Here is a 16,007-nt window from a genome sequence, read left to right as displayed (position 1 = left end):
TGTATTTTTCAGCTGTGTTTTTGCAAATTTCTGCTTTCCTCAGATAATTCCCCGTTTTTGTGCTCGTCTGCTTCTTTCAGCCTAACTGGGCAAACATTTGCTCTTTCTGCTTTCCTCTGATAATTTAAAATGTATCTACCTTTTCAACATTTTTAGCTAATTTCAGCTGTTTTCAGATAAATTCAAGTTTTTGGTGCTAATTTTGGCTACTTTTAGTCAATTTAACTTATTTCTGCTAGTTTCAGCTTTTTATGGTACTTTCAGCTTATTTGCTTATTTCTGAAGTTTCAGTTATTTCAGCTACTATTTAATTCTGTTCTGTGCTCATTTTAGCAGTTTCAGCTAATTCCACATTTTTTGCAAAATGTCATAATCTTTCAGCCTAATTCTGCAAAAATGTGTTCCTTCAGGTAACTTAACCTTCTTCCTGCTGTTTTCAGCTGGTTTTTTGTTGTTGCTAATTTCAGCTTTTTTCAGATAATTTCCACTTTTTGTGCTAATTTCCTTTGTATTCAGCATAATTGGACAAATATGTGTTCTCGTTGCTTTCTTTTGCTAAATTACGCTTGTTCTAACCTTTCAGGCTTTAGGATTTAGGACTCTAGGAATTTTTGGTGGTAATTACAGTTGTTTCAAGTTTGTCATGTTAATTTATGTTGCAGCTTAATTAACTTCTTTATGCTAATTTCAGCTTGTTATGCTCTTTTCAATATTTTTTTCTGCTGGTTTCAGGTTTTTGTGCTCTTTCAGGTATTTAGTGCTTGATGTTAATTTTAGCGTTTTCAGCTAATTCCACATTTTTTGAGCTCATATCAGTTCTTTCAGCTTCCTCTGGTAGTTTAAGCTTCTTTACTCCATCTTGGCGCACAAAAAATACTTTTTTCCCTGACTGGGAATCAAACCCAGGCCACAATGCTAAGAGTGCCGAAACCTAACCACTAGACTACCAAGGATTTGTTGTTGTGGGATAAAACCAGACACTGAGAGAAAAACCCATGGTTGAGAGATGTACCACTTCACTGAAGTTTGCACGTTCTCCAGTCAGTGAGACTGTAGCACGTGATTGGATCAAAACGATAACAGCGTCAGTGCACACATAAATCCTAATAATAGTACCACTCCACAGAAGAAAATCACCCCACATGTGTGGAAAAGGATTTCCACCCATTTAGAAGTTGCCAGAAGTTTATTGATGATCTGACATTAAACTCCAATAATCTTAGCCCCGACGTTCAGGTCCAGATTTTTGACGTCTCTCAGCTCTTGAAAGGTGCAGATCTCTTTGAGAGCCTGAACCGCCTTTTTCAACGCTTTTCTGGACTCTTCCGTGTCCAAGTGGAACTTCTGAGGCGTGATAAGTCCATCCAGAGTTGTGGAAACCAGATACTTCAGGAAGAATGCCCTTTATTCCGTGGGATTGGTGTATTTGCTGATCGCGTCTACAAAACTCTCAGCATCGTGGCCACCGTGGAGAAATTGAGGCAGACTACCTCTGGTGGTATGTTATTGACCACATCTCATCTGTAATTGATAGGTAAGATATTTATAATGTGACTGTCTTTTATTCTGTAGGATGATTTAGTTTGAAATGTTCCACGGCATGTGTACCTGTTATCAGGTAGTCACTGCAACAAACAATGTTACCTTCACAATTTTGTTCACTTTCAAGATTCAAAGATGGTCTTTCAGCCCTTCAGTTCCTGACTGCACTACAACACCCTACTGTGCTGACCCCTGCCCTGTGCCACGGTGAATAGCGACTGACTGGCTTGAACTTGAGACTCTTCAAACCTTAACTCAGACCTTCAGGGAGCAATAGAAGACTGAAAGTCAAATGTTGACCTACTGGGCAGACTCCTTGATTGTGAAGGTTTGCAAAGTTTTTTGGTACCTACTTGGAAAACCACATTACCCTGGTATACCTGAACATGTATTTCTTTGCAGAAGGTGATGCTGTTGTGTCTGTGGAGAACATTTTGATGTTTGCAACTGGGCTGATATCACTTCCCCCACCTGGTTTGAAACCATTGCCACAAATAGAGTTCCTGGATGACTCTCTGTCTATAAACCATATAGGTCAGTCTAAAGATGTTAAGTCAGGTCCTCTGGACGGGTTCAAAAAATAAAAAATTATAGAAACTTTTTGTCTTCCATCCGAAAGACTTCTTCAGTCTGAGGTGCTGTGTTCAGCTCAGTCTTATAAATAGCTCCTTCTCATAGTGGATCATCCAGTTTGTTGTTGACATTCAAAACTAAAGGTTCACATGAACAAGAAGGACCATCAACCTAACACTGATCATTAGCACCCTGATGGTTGTTTGCTATTCACAGGGGGCTGAGTGATACTAGCAATAACAGTATTGTAAGAGGGGGACAGTTGAACACGGAGGCCTCTGCCCCTGTTTAATGATGGACGGTTTATTTTCACAAGATTGCATCCGAGGAGTAAAGGAAGCCATATTTGTGAAAAGAAACCGTAAATAATATAAACTATGAGAGCAGTTTTTGTGTTACTCACCCTTTTTCAATATGTAGGAGCAAAACTAATAAAATCCAGGGTCCAAAGAGACGCTAGTGTATTTACCAGTTTGGAATTAACTGTGATCATGCAGACACTGCATGTGCAGTGTTGCCAGATATATTTAAAATGTCTTATTTACCCTCTTCTTTTTTGTACACATGTTCAACAAACAACCTCATCTTAGAATATCTTTACTCAGCACATATGACAGTTTAGGTCAAACTACAATCATTTTAAAGCCACAGTATTATAGTTCCTAATTTCTTAACTGGCAACCCGACTGACATGGAAACTGCAGCGTTTTTTTCATGTACAGTAGTCCCTCGTTACTTCACGGTTCGTTTTTCGAGGACTCACTCTGTCGCTTTTTTCAAAATAAGATTGGACTTGACATACGATTGGCTGATTGATGGATGAACCGCACGATCAGCATGAATTTTTTTTAAATTTCAAATTAATTATTTGAAATTATTTAACACCTGCTGCACCTGTGTGCAGCACAAGCTGCAGTAGAAGTTTATTCATACAGTGTGTCAGATCTCTGCTCTGCAGCTGAGAAGTGGGCGTGGCCAAGACCGCTGGCAGAGAGCTGAAATTATGATGCGCTGTGCTCTTTTAGAACATCAGAATATTGCAAGTGTGGGAAAGATTACTTACTACTTGTACTACTATTCCTACTTTGCGGTGTTTCACGTATCACGGGGCTTCAAGGTATGGATCCCCCGCGATAAACGAGGGACTACTGTAAACCTAAACACTAACGTTTCCAGAGGTTGTTCTTTATAGTAGTATATATAGTAAGTAGATCGCTTCTACGTGGTCATTTTAAAATGCTGAAAAAGTGTGAGCACCCTGCTCCGAGGGCTTTCCATTGCACAAGATTTTTGCTTAAAACTTTAGCGTTACCTGTTGGTGTCTGTTAATCATCTCGTAAAGAATTTCTTCAAAGACTGCTCAGCTTTAATTGTTTATGACGTTATTTAGCAATATAACATGTAATTTATATTTGTCTGCATATGTGTGTTGCAATGGTGAACTTGGTTTGTGCAGAATGTAAAAGCTTTAAAAATGTATATATTTTTAATTCTTTCAGTTTTGAGGGAGGCGGGCCTGTTAGCACCAGTTACCTGCCACGGTCAGCAGCTCCAGGCCTTTTTGTTATAAATGTAGTCCAAATTGGATAAACTCACACAAATGCAGATTTACTGGCTCATTAGTCAGGGTAAATGCCAGCCCAGAGGTATAAACAGGCAATACCCAGATTGATGCAGTTCTTAGAGTCCATCTTGTGCTTTTGTATATCTAGTGAACTGACCTGTTTAATTATTTCGCTGTTTTAAAGGTGACTGATGCATTTTCATCTCATTAATGGGAGTCTAAATTTCTTTTTCCTGCAGTGTTTACGGTCAGGTCACCACCCCAGGGACTGATGGTGGGATACAGTTAAAGTGTTGCTCTGATTTAATAACAGCTCTGGCAATAAAAGGTCAACATAAATGATTAATGAGCGGAAAATGTCATAAGGGAAGGAAGAGAGAAAACAGAGCTTGTTAGGTAACTATGAAATTATTGCATCTCATATTCTTTGTATTATTGTTTAATCTTTTAAAAATGATACATTACATTAAAAACATGTCAACTTTGATGTCTCGTTAGAGAAATAGAATTATGTTTACTATTGTTTTTCAGTTAAGATCAGAGGTAGATTGCTTTTCCTGCTAATAGATTTGAGATTTCCACGTTTAATCATTCAAATCACATCTTGACATGATCAATATAAAAAGATTTTCTTATGAGGAAGGTCTAAATGAAAACTTCTTCTCCCTCATTAAAAACCCACTCAAGACTAATTTAATGGCTCTGTGTGAGCAGGAAGGAGCCTACCGTACCTGGATATTCACGAGTGACTCAAAGACAAAAACACAACTCGGGCTGCATGTTGACATCATTCTTTATTAAAAACACCTGACAACCAGATGCACAATAAATAATGAACATCTGCACTGAGAGCAAAAGAGACGTTTATACTGTCACTGTACGAGACTGCAACTCCACGTCAAATATATTTAGAATAATTACAAACAACGAGTAAACTATAGGGCCAGTATATTTAAATTCAGATTCCAAATCTTACATTAGAACTTTAAAAGTCAACATTTTAGGCAAATCCACTGCTTTTCTGTATTTATTTTGAGTTCTTACAGCACATTGAATCTATGTAAAAACAATCTATACTCTGTCTTCATAGGAGCTTTAGTTTACAGCCATCAATCATTATTTTGTTCTGATTAATCAAGTGCCATTACTGCAAAGGTTATTATTTATATGGATGATGCTGCTCTATTCCTTCTGCTCTTACGTCTTGAATATAATCCTAAACACAGAACATCAATGAGCTACACTGCAACACTCAGCAGAGCTCTGGTACAAAGATCAGCCATAAATGTTGCATTTACTTTTTCTCCTCTTTGGTCTGATTCTCCCACGGCACCGGATCGTTTTCCTCTCCGTGCAGTCCAGTCTCCCTCTCCTGCCAGAACTGCTCCACGTCAGGTAAGACCGGACCATCTTTGAGACTTGTCCTGTCCACGTCTGTTCTCCCCACTGCTGCGTCCTCCTCCGGACGGGGCTGCACCTCGCTACTAGGTTCCCGGCTGAAGCTGAGCTGAAGTCTCCCCTCCACTGAGGTCTCTCGTCTGGGGCAGGGAGACTGCAGGGAGGTAGGGTTGTGAGGTCCGAGCTTTGCCTTAGGTGGAGGTTGCTTGCGCAAGGTGAGACGTCTCCACAGACCCCTGTAACTTTCTCTGAACTCCTCAGAGAGGAAGAGGATGATGAGTGGGTTCACAAGAGACAGAGAGAATGTGAGCAGCTGAGCAGAGAGGGTCAGGAAAATGAGTGGAGGGGAGACAGCAGGCTGCGCTCCTTCACTTACTTTCTCTGCCATGTGGCGCTCCCAAACCCACAGCACCCACTGAGGCAGCCAGAGAACAGCCATGGCCACCGTGAGGCTGAAAAGCATCAAGGTGAGCCTCCTAGATCTGATCTGAGTGCGCAGATTCTGGGTCTTGCTGGAGCGCCGCTGGCAGTGGCCATAAGCCTTCCAGAAATACATGAGGGCAAAGCTGAGGGGTGCACAGTAGACCCCCAGTGGGTACGCTTTGACATACACAGACATGAAACCCAGAGCTTCAGGGGAAACCTTCATCACGCACACAAGCCCGTGAACGCCTCTCTGCAGATCAGCAAAGAGCCACAGAGGAATGGTGGCCAAGCAGGCTGACAGCCAGATGAAGAAGAGCACCACCAAGATGGAGCCCAGGTGGATGCTCACCTGCCTGGTGGGGTTCGAGACGTAGCGGCAGCAGGCTTTGGCCATAAACGCCACTGTGAGGCTCTTCGCTGCCATGCAGGACTGCAGGAACCAGTCGGCCGTCTTGCACACTGCCCAGCCCAGACTCCAGCTCGCCTTGGAGTACGACGCGGCCCTGAAGGGCACGGTGAACATCAGCAGCAGCCCGTCTGCAAACATCAGGTTGAAGATGAGGGAGTTGATGAGGGACAGCTTGCCTCTGTGCGCAGTTGAAAACAGGATGATCATGGCTGTGAGGTTACAAGCCGCGCCCAAGACGCAGATGACCCCCAGGATGGCTGGCACGAGGACTCTGAGCTTGTTTGCTTCCCTCTGATGGAACGAATCGAGCTCATGAAATGTCCACTTGTCTATGGAGCTGTTCATCACTGTCCCATTGACCTCAACTGGCAGGTCCATTGTTCTCAACAACAGGACGAGCAGATAAAACAATTTATGAAAAGTCAAGGAAAGTTAGGAGTTAAAAAACGGTTTCCAAGTTGATGAACTTCAAAAAGTTGAATTGCTTTGAAGGCAAAACTGTAAACAGTGTTGTGGAATTAAAAGTTGTTAAAATGGTCAATAATTGAACGTTAAGAGTTACCAGTGGAGCTCCTGCCTGCCCGCTGCTTTGTCCCATAATGTATTAATGCATCCTCTGCAGCTAGCTATAAAGATCCTCTTTGACTGACAGCTGGTGTCCCCATGTGGCAAAATGTGCGTCGACTACACCCACATGGGGCCAATTAGGAAATACTCTGCATACTGGGAACAAATCAAAGAAATGAGTCTAAATTAGGGGAATGTGATGTATCAATCACATTAGTGTTGTTTTTTGATTCCATCATATTAGGCTATGTTTTACAGGCACACAATCAGTCAGGATTTGTCATCAAATGGATCATTTAATGTCACATTAAGCAGAATGAAATCCAGGAAGACATTGTCATTTGCTTGCTGCATCAACTGAATGTGTTGCTTTTTTAATAGTTTACTTTATAAAATGAAGGAACCAAATGAACAAATAACTGGAAAATGATTTAAGACCACATGGTCAGTAATCTAAATTAGATGTTTTCTCCACAAGAGGGCGCCCTCACACCACATGCTGCTCTGATTTTTTGTTAACATGTGGGGAAAATTATGTTGGCCTCCTTGAACTATAACATTTTACAGATCAGGACATGTTTTTAGAAAATACTTTACCAGGCTCTAAACCTTCCCCTTAAAATCTGGCGGCCTCCCCACTGCCACATGTGGATCTGTGAGTAAGGTTGTGAATAATGAAGTGGAGATATCTTCATCCTGCTGCTCATTTTTGTTCTAATAACAGAACACGTGAAAACAAGGCACAGGTTTTGTACAATGGAAGACAGCACAAATATTCAGTGTTGCATTATTTATGTAATCAGGAGGGGAGGAAAGAAGTAGATGGACGTAAAGTTTAACCCTGTGATTTTATGTATTTAAATTATATACCTACAGATTAAACTGTTCCATACCTAACCAACATGTCAGCCAGTTGCCTCTGAAATGCTTTGGCTCAAAGGAACCCAAGCAGGGCCAGTATTCAAACCTGCAGCAGCACACAGCTTTCCCTCTCTAATGCTGAGGCCAGATTAGCACAGAGGTCCAAAAGAATGGCCCTGCTGGAACATTAACAGGCATCGTGTGCAAGCAGCTCGGTGTGATTCCCTTCAAAAAACACGCTGCCTCCCAATTCTTCTACAGGTGATGCTCTCCAGCAGTGCCGCTGCTGCAATTGCTCCACAATCATGCCCAACTTTACGAATCTATTTATTTGAATTAATATACTGATTGGACACTTGTTTCTTCTCAATAAGAATGGAAGTGCCCATTACACAATTCACGTACATTTCATGCTATCAGCTGTTTGTGTGTCTTGCAGGCGTGCACTGACCTGAGTTTGCATGCAACAAAAAATATAAGAATCTTTGGACTTTACGTTGGAGTGAGATTGTTTTGATCATTTTTGAGGTGTGCTGTATGTTATGTTTTATGTGGTTCAGTTTTAAATGATAAATGCTCAGTTTTAAATCTGATGCTTTGGCCTCGTCCTCCTGCTCTCCTGGCCTCCTCCTGCTTTTCTTGCTCTCTGTGTATCGGAGCTCCTATTTTACACATCTTCTGAAAATAAAACTACTGTCATGGATCTGGTAAGCTGGACTTTCAACGCAATTGATAAAATATTTTCAACAGAGCGACAGGATCCTGGAGAGCCCTCATGTCCTGCTGAAACTCAGGATACGTCATGGATCTGTGAGGAGTTTGGGAGCTGATGTGTCTCTCCGTATTTTCGCAGGATGATGCCGAAGACGTTTATATACGTAATTGGAACTATAATAGCAGGGTTTCTGCTTTTTGGCACCGTCAGATACCTATGTTATCGGCTATTGAAGAAGACGGCGGCAGCAGTTTCGGCCATGGCAAAACTGCCGAGTCTGTGTGAAGTTTTTGTTTGTGTTTTGAGGACTCAAAATCAGCTGATTCATGAGCTAAACCATAAGATGGAAGCGATTTGTAAAAATTGCAGGCCACCTGTGACTTCTGGGACTCTCCAGCATGTTGGGAACAATTTTGAAGGGTGCTCATATGCACGGACCAGTGGAATGCCGACAAATCTGGCTGTTTTAGATCAAAAGTACCAGCAGGACTCAAAGCTGACAAGAAAAAACAGTCAGTCTGAAAAAAAATCAACAATTGTGGATTATCTGACTTTGACTCCCCCCGGATGGCCTCGAAGCAGGCCGACTTATATTTTTACTGGGATATGTGTAAATTAAGGAGAAGCTATGTCTATCGCAACCCCCCACCCCCCCACCCTAGAACTTCTGTGAAGGACCATCAGAGCTGTACCAGCTGACCAACATCTTATCAGGACTATGGACTATCTGGAAATGCTTCATGGACAAATCACACCGTCTTGTCGTCAAATGCACCAATTAATACATTACATTACTTTTTTTTTTAATGTCTTAAATCATGTCCTGATAAGGACAAGATGTGAAGATTAATACCACTATCCTATCCTCATGGCCTTTTCCCCTTTTCTATATAAAAAGTATTCTGAAAAAGGACAAGAGGTCACGCTCTCAAGGAGCAGCAGCAACGTGCACTTCGCTCATCTTTCAGGGGAGTGTGCCAACATAATCTCACTGTATTTCAGTAAAATGATAATAAATCGTATTCTGATTAGGAGGAAACTTTTAGTTTAAGTCCCCTTACGAGTTCAGAAAACCAAAACCAAACTTTTATTTGCTCACACACTGTTCATACACGAGGGCTCTGACGATCTTTATCATGCTCTGACGTATAAAACCCTCATGTAACTGGCACCCCACAATTAAATTCAACAAACATTCAAACAGCAGGTCAGATCTTGAGCTTGCAAATCTTTATTCAGTTTTTTTATTCAAAGTAAGTCCCGTAAGCATAAAGACTGCGTGGTCATTTCTTTGCATTTCAATACATTCTGAGCTATAAAAGTTCATACGTTTCAATTAGAAGTGTGACAAAAGAACCTGTTTAGAAGATATTACCGTTAAAGGAAACTTAACTTAATTATTCCCTGATTGCACAGAGTTCAGTCAAGCCTTCAACTGTTTGGCTTCTTCCTGATTCATCCGTGAACCGGTCTGAGCCAAGAGCCGAGACGCAACCTGCTTGCGTCGCCCCCTTCTTTAGCAAGAGCAACGTGCACAAACACGGCAGCAGCTCAAAATGAAACAGATTCGGTGTGGAATCACTGCAATGTGCTTCAAATGATCTGTAGATGTTTAAAGGACTAAGTGTGAGCTTTAAAAATCGAACAGGATCAGAACCGACACACGTGCCAACAAAGAATGACAACATATAATATAATTCCATTTGAGGAAGAAAATATCAGGTTCAAAGGTTTTAACGTGATGTGTTTATGGTGTTCCCATCTACAGATCATTTTCAGCACAATTCAAGCAGAGTCAAGTGAAATAAAGCGTGTAAAAAAAAATGAATTTTGCACAGAAAAATAATGTGGCTTTGTCTCGTCTCTGACGTTAAACAGACTGAAGGTACTCTGTACAAATCTTCCCCTGAGCTCTCGAGCACGAAACCAGGTTTGAGACGAAACTCCAAACGCTTTGAGCTGCACGAAGCCTTTTTTGTTGCTCTTTTTCATTCGTAGAGAAAGAAAAACGGGGAAGAAAAACAAAACTCCTAAGTTGACTTTCCATTTAAAACATTCTCACAGTCCCACCCCACCCACCCCCAATCCCACCATGCCCTTTACATCAAACCCCCACATACCAAAAGAAGGCACCACAGCTTCTAAACAGACTCACTGACTGAGAGAACGAAACAACAGCGTTAAATGAAAGGACTGACAGAGCCTGGGACGGCTGCATTCACGTTACAGACTACAGACGTCTCGACAAGGAGACACAAAACTGGTTCTAAAGAGCCTGACCGTGTCGGCAGAGTCTCTGTCAGGCATTAACAGTCTTCTTTTTTTCCTCTGTAGCAGTGTCCAACACTTTAGCCTCAGTCAGAGGCGGCAGCTTCATCCTGTAGCAGAGCCAAAGACAGGGGGCACTGATGCTACATGACAACGAGCCTCCCCTCACCTAGGCTCCGATTGTCTGTGTGCTCTGTTTCATATTCAATGTTCTCTTTAACCGCCCTGTCGTCAGGGTCCAGAGGGCTGCTACATAGCGTTATTCATGCAGCAATCCTCTCGTTGCATAAATGCGCAGGATTCATTTCTTCGGGGCGGTTAAATAATTTAAATCAGAAGTCACACTGCGGAGCGAAGCTTTTTCCTCACGTAGCATTCGCTTTTCCAAAATCCTTACTGGTCATTTCCCCAAAGCATGTCAGTGGATATTTGACTCTTAAACCAGAGTGGAGGGAATTAAAAACAGCAGCCCCTCATTCATGTGGATCCAAGAGTGCAGGGTCAGCAGGCGGGGCAGGCCGCCCTTTTTGTTAGTTCACTTTGTCTTGGAAAATGTAGAGGTTGTTGGTGGCTGCTACAGCAATGATGTTCTCATGCGGGTGCCACGTCGTGTGAAGGATCTTCTTGCTGAAGTCGAGGCTGTCCACGCTGATCTCATCCTTGCGACGTTTCCCACCAACACACACCTGAGGGACAGGAACAGTGAAGAGTGTTTACATATTCATTTTGGAGTCAGCCTCCCCACCATCACAGACATCTACACCTCTAGATGCAGGAAGAGGGCCACCTGCACCATGAAGGACCCCACTCACCCAGCACACACACTTTTTGCTCCACTCCCCTCAGGAAGGAGGTTAAAGAGCATTAAGTGTAGAACCACTAGACTGAGGAACAGCTTCTACCCTGAAGCTGTTAGTCTCATGAATCTCTAACCAGAAAAATCACTGTAATGCCACTTTGATTGTTGACATGTGCTGCTGAGTATCTATGCTGCTGATCTCATGCTGCTGATTTATTTCATGCTGCTGTGTTCATTCGTACTCATCTGCTCACACAGACTCATGTTCGTGCTGCTGTTGTTCGGCGTATTGTTTCTTTTTATTGTATTCTTAGTTTACATCTTAGATCCTTAGTTACTGTTTCTTTTACAATTTATATTCTTCTTGTTGTTGGATGTAACTGGGACTCTGTACACAAGTTTGTTCCACCTCATGTACCACATCATGAGATGTGAATGACAATAAAGAACCTTGAATCCTTGAGTTTAGACTCCTCCATCAGGACTCAGTTCTGAGAGGCAGAAGGGGTACGTGGGCTCCTTCAGCATCCGTCAGAACGACAATAAATTCACATCAAATCTCTGAAGTTGGAGAAGACTGGAGCCTTTTCACACTTTCTGTAAAATTGACAGAGTTTATTTTCCATTAATAGAATAAGATTCAATATTTACTGGCTTTTTATGCCTTTATTGTCTTACAAAATGTCTCATAAAAATGTTTAGCTCTTCAGCTCCTTAAGGCTGATTTACACTCTACAAGACGTCAAGATATTTGCTCTCATTGTTCAAGTTGTGAGATGAAAATTACAGATTTTTGTTCTTGCGTGGTCTCAGCAAACCTGTTCTGTGTACAAGCTCCTGGCAGGATGTTTTTTTATTGCAGGATAATGCACCAAGTATTGTGTGACTGGTCAGAGCTTTGTGGACGTGTTTATGTGGAAAAGTGGTTGAACTACGCTGCTTTCATTTCGCTTCAATTGCTCTGCTGGGAAACAGCTGGCTGAGGCTGTTAGAAAATACAACCATCTTTACAGCTGTTCTAGCAAAACTTATAAAGATAGTAAAAAAAACAAAAAACTGTTATAATGATAATGTACCTGTGCTGACCGGGAGGAGGTAAGACTCAGCTGGGCAGTGTGGGGAAACTTTTCAGCCCCGTTTGTTGTCATTGATGATCCCTTCATGACAAATTAGCAAACTAGCACTTCTCCTTGGTTAACATCCGAATTACCAGATCTTCCTCCAACTCCTCCATCATCGACTGAAAACAAACACCTACTTTGCCAACAGTGTTGTCACTGTGTTGTTTATATGCTTTAGCGCATAACATCTGTGGGAGGGATCACCAGGAGTTCTGCGCTGCAGTTTCTCTTTGAGTAAAAAACGTCTGTGCGAAAAATAGCGTCCAACATCCACGAGAGCGAGAGCAAGATATCTACCATCTCTTGTGTGTAGCAAGCTTTTAGCGGTGCACTCACATCGTTTGTTTTTCTGCAGTGAGAAGCTAAACTGCTCGTCCATTTTGTTGCATTGTGCCAATATTCCATTTACAAATGTGTGGTTGACACAAATACAAACATGTGATCATGCAATTTCTTTTGTTGTAAAATCTAGACATGTTCTACTCTTAAAATGATGGTCCAAAGCTAAAAGACACTTGGAAATTATATACGTATCCGCAAAAACATCTTCTTTCGGCTTTTCCCTCTTCAGGGGTCACCCCAGCGAGTCATCCTCCTCCATATTTCTCTGCATCTTCTGTCCTCACTCCAACTACCTCCATGTTCTCTCTAACTGCATCCATATATCTCCTCTTTGTCTTTTTCCTGGCAGCTGCATTTCTAACATCCTTCTACCAATATACCCACTGTCCCTCCTCTGGACATGTCCAAACCATCTCAGTCTGGCCTCTCTAACTTTATCTCCCAGTTGTTCAACCTGTGCTGTACCTCTGATGATCTCATTCCTGATCTTATCCATCCTTGTCACTCCTAAGGAGAACCTCAACATCTTCATTTCTGCCACTTCCAGTTCTTTCTCCTGTCTTTTTGTCAATGCCGCTGTCTCTGCAAAAACATGATGTAACTTTTTATCGTTTTACATGTTTAAGCAAAACATTCAACTTTATCCTACTTTAACGAGCTTTGACGACTCTCTTTCAGCTTCCACCCTAAAATTAGCAACATCCAGGAAGAATTGAACTTTTCTGCATGTCTTGGCCCGTACTTTTACATTTCTAAGCCTCCATCAGTTGTTTCTGATGACATGCTAATACAATTGCACATCTGTTGTCCATTGAGTTAGAGTTGTCTGTTTTAAAAGTGTGCTGCTGTAGCTGTGTGTTTAGGGTCATTGCTCTGCTGGAAGGTGAACTTCTGTTCCCAGAGTTAAATCTCCATCATGCTTCCCTTAATAATTTCTCTTCATTTGGTTACATCCATCTTTCCTTAAACTCTGACCACCTTAGTCCCTGGTGATGATAAATATCCCCACTGCATGATGCTGCCACCACCATGCTTCACTATGGTTATGGTTTTCTGAGTGGCTCTCATACCATAGAACTTTTTTTTTTACATACAGTATGTGGGAAATCTCCATTATGCATTTTTCCCTTCACACAATTCCAAAACAAATTCCTTATTTTTCTTTAAGCAATGGTGAATATTTGAATAACGTTGAATATTTTTGCAGGTCAAAGATAGCTTCACTACTAGAACAGGTCCAGCAGGCATTATTCTGTGGATTAGGGCTTTGGGTAAAACATAAGGCAGAGGCATTAACCTGTTTAAACTAAATATAAAAGCATAATTAACAGTCAGGGAAAAAACTAGTTTATCGCACAGACTAAACTGACAGTTTTAATACCTCACTGTTTGATGTGGTAACAAAGAAAGAGCAATAGAAGTGGAACATAAATATATTTTTATTCACTTCTTCTCAGGAAAAAAGCTTGTTCATGCTGTTTGCAGGACAGTATGCCACTGGGCATGTCGTAGTTCATTTATGAACACTTCAATTCATTCAAATTTGCAGAAAAAAAAAAAAAACTACAAAAATGAATTGAGATGAAAAACCTAGAAACCACTTTTCTTTACATAATTGCAAACTGTAATAAATTACAGAGTGACTTGTCCTGCTGGGCGACATGGTGGCACAGTTGGTAGAGCTTCCGCCTCTCAGTGAGAAGGTCGTTGGATCAAATCCCAGCCGGAGGACCATTCTGGGTGGAGTTTACATGTTCTCTCTGTGCATGCGTGGGTTTTCTCCGAGTACTCTAGTTTCCTCCCACAGACCAAAAACATGCATGTTAGGCTGATTGGTAACTCTAAATTGTCCCAAGAGAGTGAATGGTTGTTTGTGTGTCCCTGTGATGGACTGGAGACCTCTCCAGGATGTCCCCTGCCTCTCGCACAGTGACTGCTGGATATGGGCACCAGTGGCACCAGTGACCCCCGTGACCCGAAAAGGAAGAAGTGGGTAAAGATAAAAGATGGATAGACTTATCCTGCCTGTCTAGGAATCTCCAGCCCTTAAAGTCTAAATCCAGTGACTTTCATTTACTCTGGATTACAGTGATTATGTAAAGTGGCTCACCTTGCGAGGCTTCAGAATCGCTCGGGGTTTGCTGTTCTCTCTGGACGCTTCCAGCGTGACGTCTCGTTTGGTGTTCCGGTCGAACATTCGGAAGAAATTGTTGTACGAGCCGGTCATTATGACGCTGCGGAGGAGAGAAGCAGAGGGTTAGTGAGGGGCGGGGGATCAGGTCGCCTGATTGATAACCGAGTGAGAAGAAGTCAAACCTGTCTGATCCGTTCCAGACACACTCAAACTTGTCAAAGATGCAGTCGTTCTCGTACAGAGAACAAAGCTTGCCCCGTAAATAGTCATGAACCTGAAGGAGCAAAACAAAAAAATATACATTGCTACATCATTAAAATGCATTGAAATCCACTGCACTGCCTTTTAGCCAATAACCCTAAGCTGCACTGCCATATGCTCAAGTTTCAGTAATCCTTGAGTTCTGCTGACCTGCGCTAAGCTGTTCAGTGGCAGGTGGAAGCAGAATAGAAAAAAAAGAATCCCTTGAGTCCAGATGATGGCCTTATCAATCATGTCCACATCAGACAGTGTGGATCTGACCCTGATGACCACACAGTGGGAGGTTTAACCCTTGAGGATGCGTCTGCACCAACACTGTCCTCTGAAGGACGCTCGGTTCAATATCTCTTCCTGGGGTAATTGCTAAAGATGACAAGGTTACAGACTTACAGGATGCCTGCGAAACAGGATTACGTTGAGTGATTAGCCTGAAATCAATAAGTCTTGATTTGATTTGGCCCCAGCTGTAATTTACTAACTTCACCAGTAAAGAATTTTCTTCGGAGCATTCAGACTGCCCAAATGAGCCTCAACAGATCAGGGCATTTCCCGGCCCACAGGCCACATCCGGCTCATTAGCTGCAACCATTCGGCTCGCGTTAGGTCGATGGAAAATCAGAAATCAAATATAAATAATTCAACAGGTAAATCCCCCAAAACTCTGCTTTTAGTTTGAAACCAGCTTTTGTAGCGCTTTTATTTTGAAGAAAAGCAACATTTGTGATTGAATCACCCAAAACAGATGTATGGTGTGAACAGGATCAAATATGGAGTTTTAAAAAGGACATGGGTTTTTAAATTTTTTTTTTTAAATTTCTGTGATGGACTGGAGACCTGTCCAGGGTGTCCCCCACCTCTCGCACAGTGACTGAAGGATATGGGCACCAGTGACCCCCACGAACCGAAAAGGAAGAAGTGGGTAAAGGTAATGGATGGATGGATAGCTATAGATAGATATAAATATATATATATTGATATAAATAGATAGATAGATAGATAGATAGATAGATAGATAGATAGATAGATA

The 16,007-nt window shown here is 41.9% G+C and overlaps 2 protein-coding genes across 2 annotated transcripts in view; both read right to left on the bottom strand.

The window, feature by feature from the left end:
• Positions 1 to 4,948: 4,948 nt before the first annotated feature.
• gpr151 (G protein-coupled receptor 151) lies at positions 4,949 to 6,290 on the bottom strand. The gene has a single exon (XM_037675959.1). It carries the CDS (start codon positions 6,288 to 6,290, stop codon positions 4,974 to 4,976), a length of 1,317 nt encoding a protein of 438 aa, XP_037531887.1. The 3' UTR covers positions 4,949 to 4,973.
• A 4,054-nt stretch (positions 6,291 to 10,344) lies between these two features.
• Positions 10,345 to 16,007, bottom strand: part of LOC119408543 (serine/threonine-protein phosphatase 2A 55 kDa regulatory subunit B beta isoform) — a 31,596-nt gene continuing 25,933 nt past the window's right edge. Inside the window, exons 8-10 of the mRNA XM_037675383.1 lie at positions 14,902 to 14,993; positions 14,696 to 14,819; positions 10,345 to 11,009 (exon numbers count right to left, since the gene is read on the bottom strand). Of these exons, the coding sequence (XP_037531311.1) occupies positions 10,854 to 11,009; positions 14,696 to 14,819; positions 14,902 to 14,993 (372 nt within the window). The 3' untranslated portion in view covers positions 10,345 to 10,853. The remainder of the gene's footprint in view (positions 11,010 to 14,695; positions 14,820 to 14,901; positions 14,994 to 16,007) is intronic.

The sequence above is a fragment of the Nematolebias whitei genome, chromosome 4, assembly GCF_014905685.2.
Source record: "Nematolebias whitei isolate Nwh7 chromosome 4, NemWhi1, whole genome shotgun sequence".
NCBI lineage: Eukaryota > Metazoa > Chordata > Actinopteri > Cyprinodontiformes > Rivulidae > Nematolebias > Nematolebias whitei.
This window is presented reverse-complemented; position numbering and strand designations above follow the sequence as displayed.

Bases quoted from the DNA above. Each gene is read 5' to 3' on its own strand.
- gpr151 (XM_037675959.1), bottom strand. From the start codon at position 6,290: ATGGACCTGCCAGTTGAGGTCAATGGGACAGTGATGAACAGCTCCATA.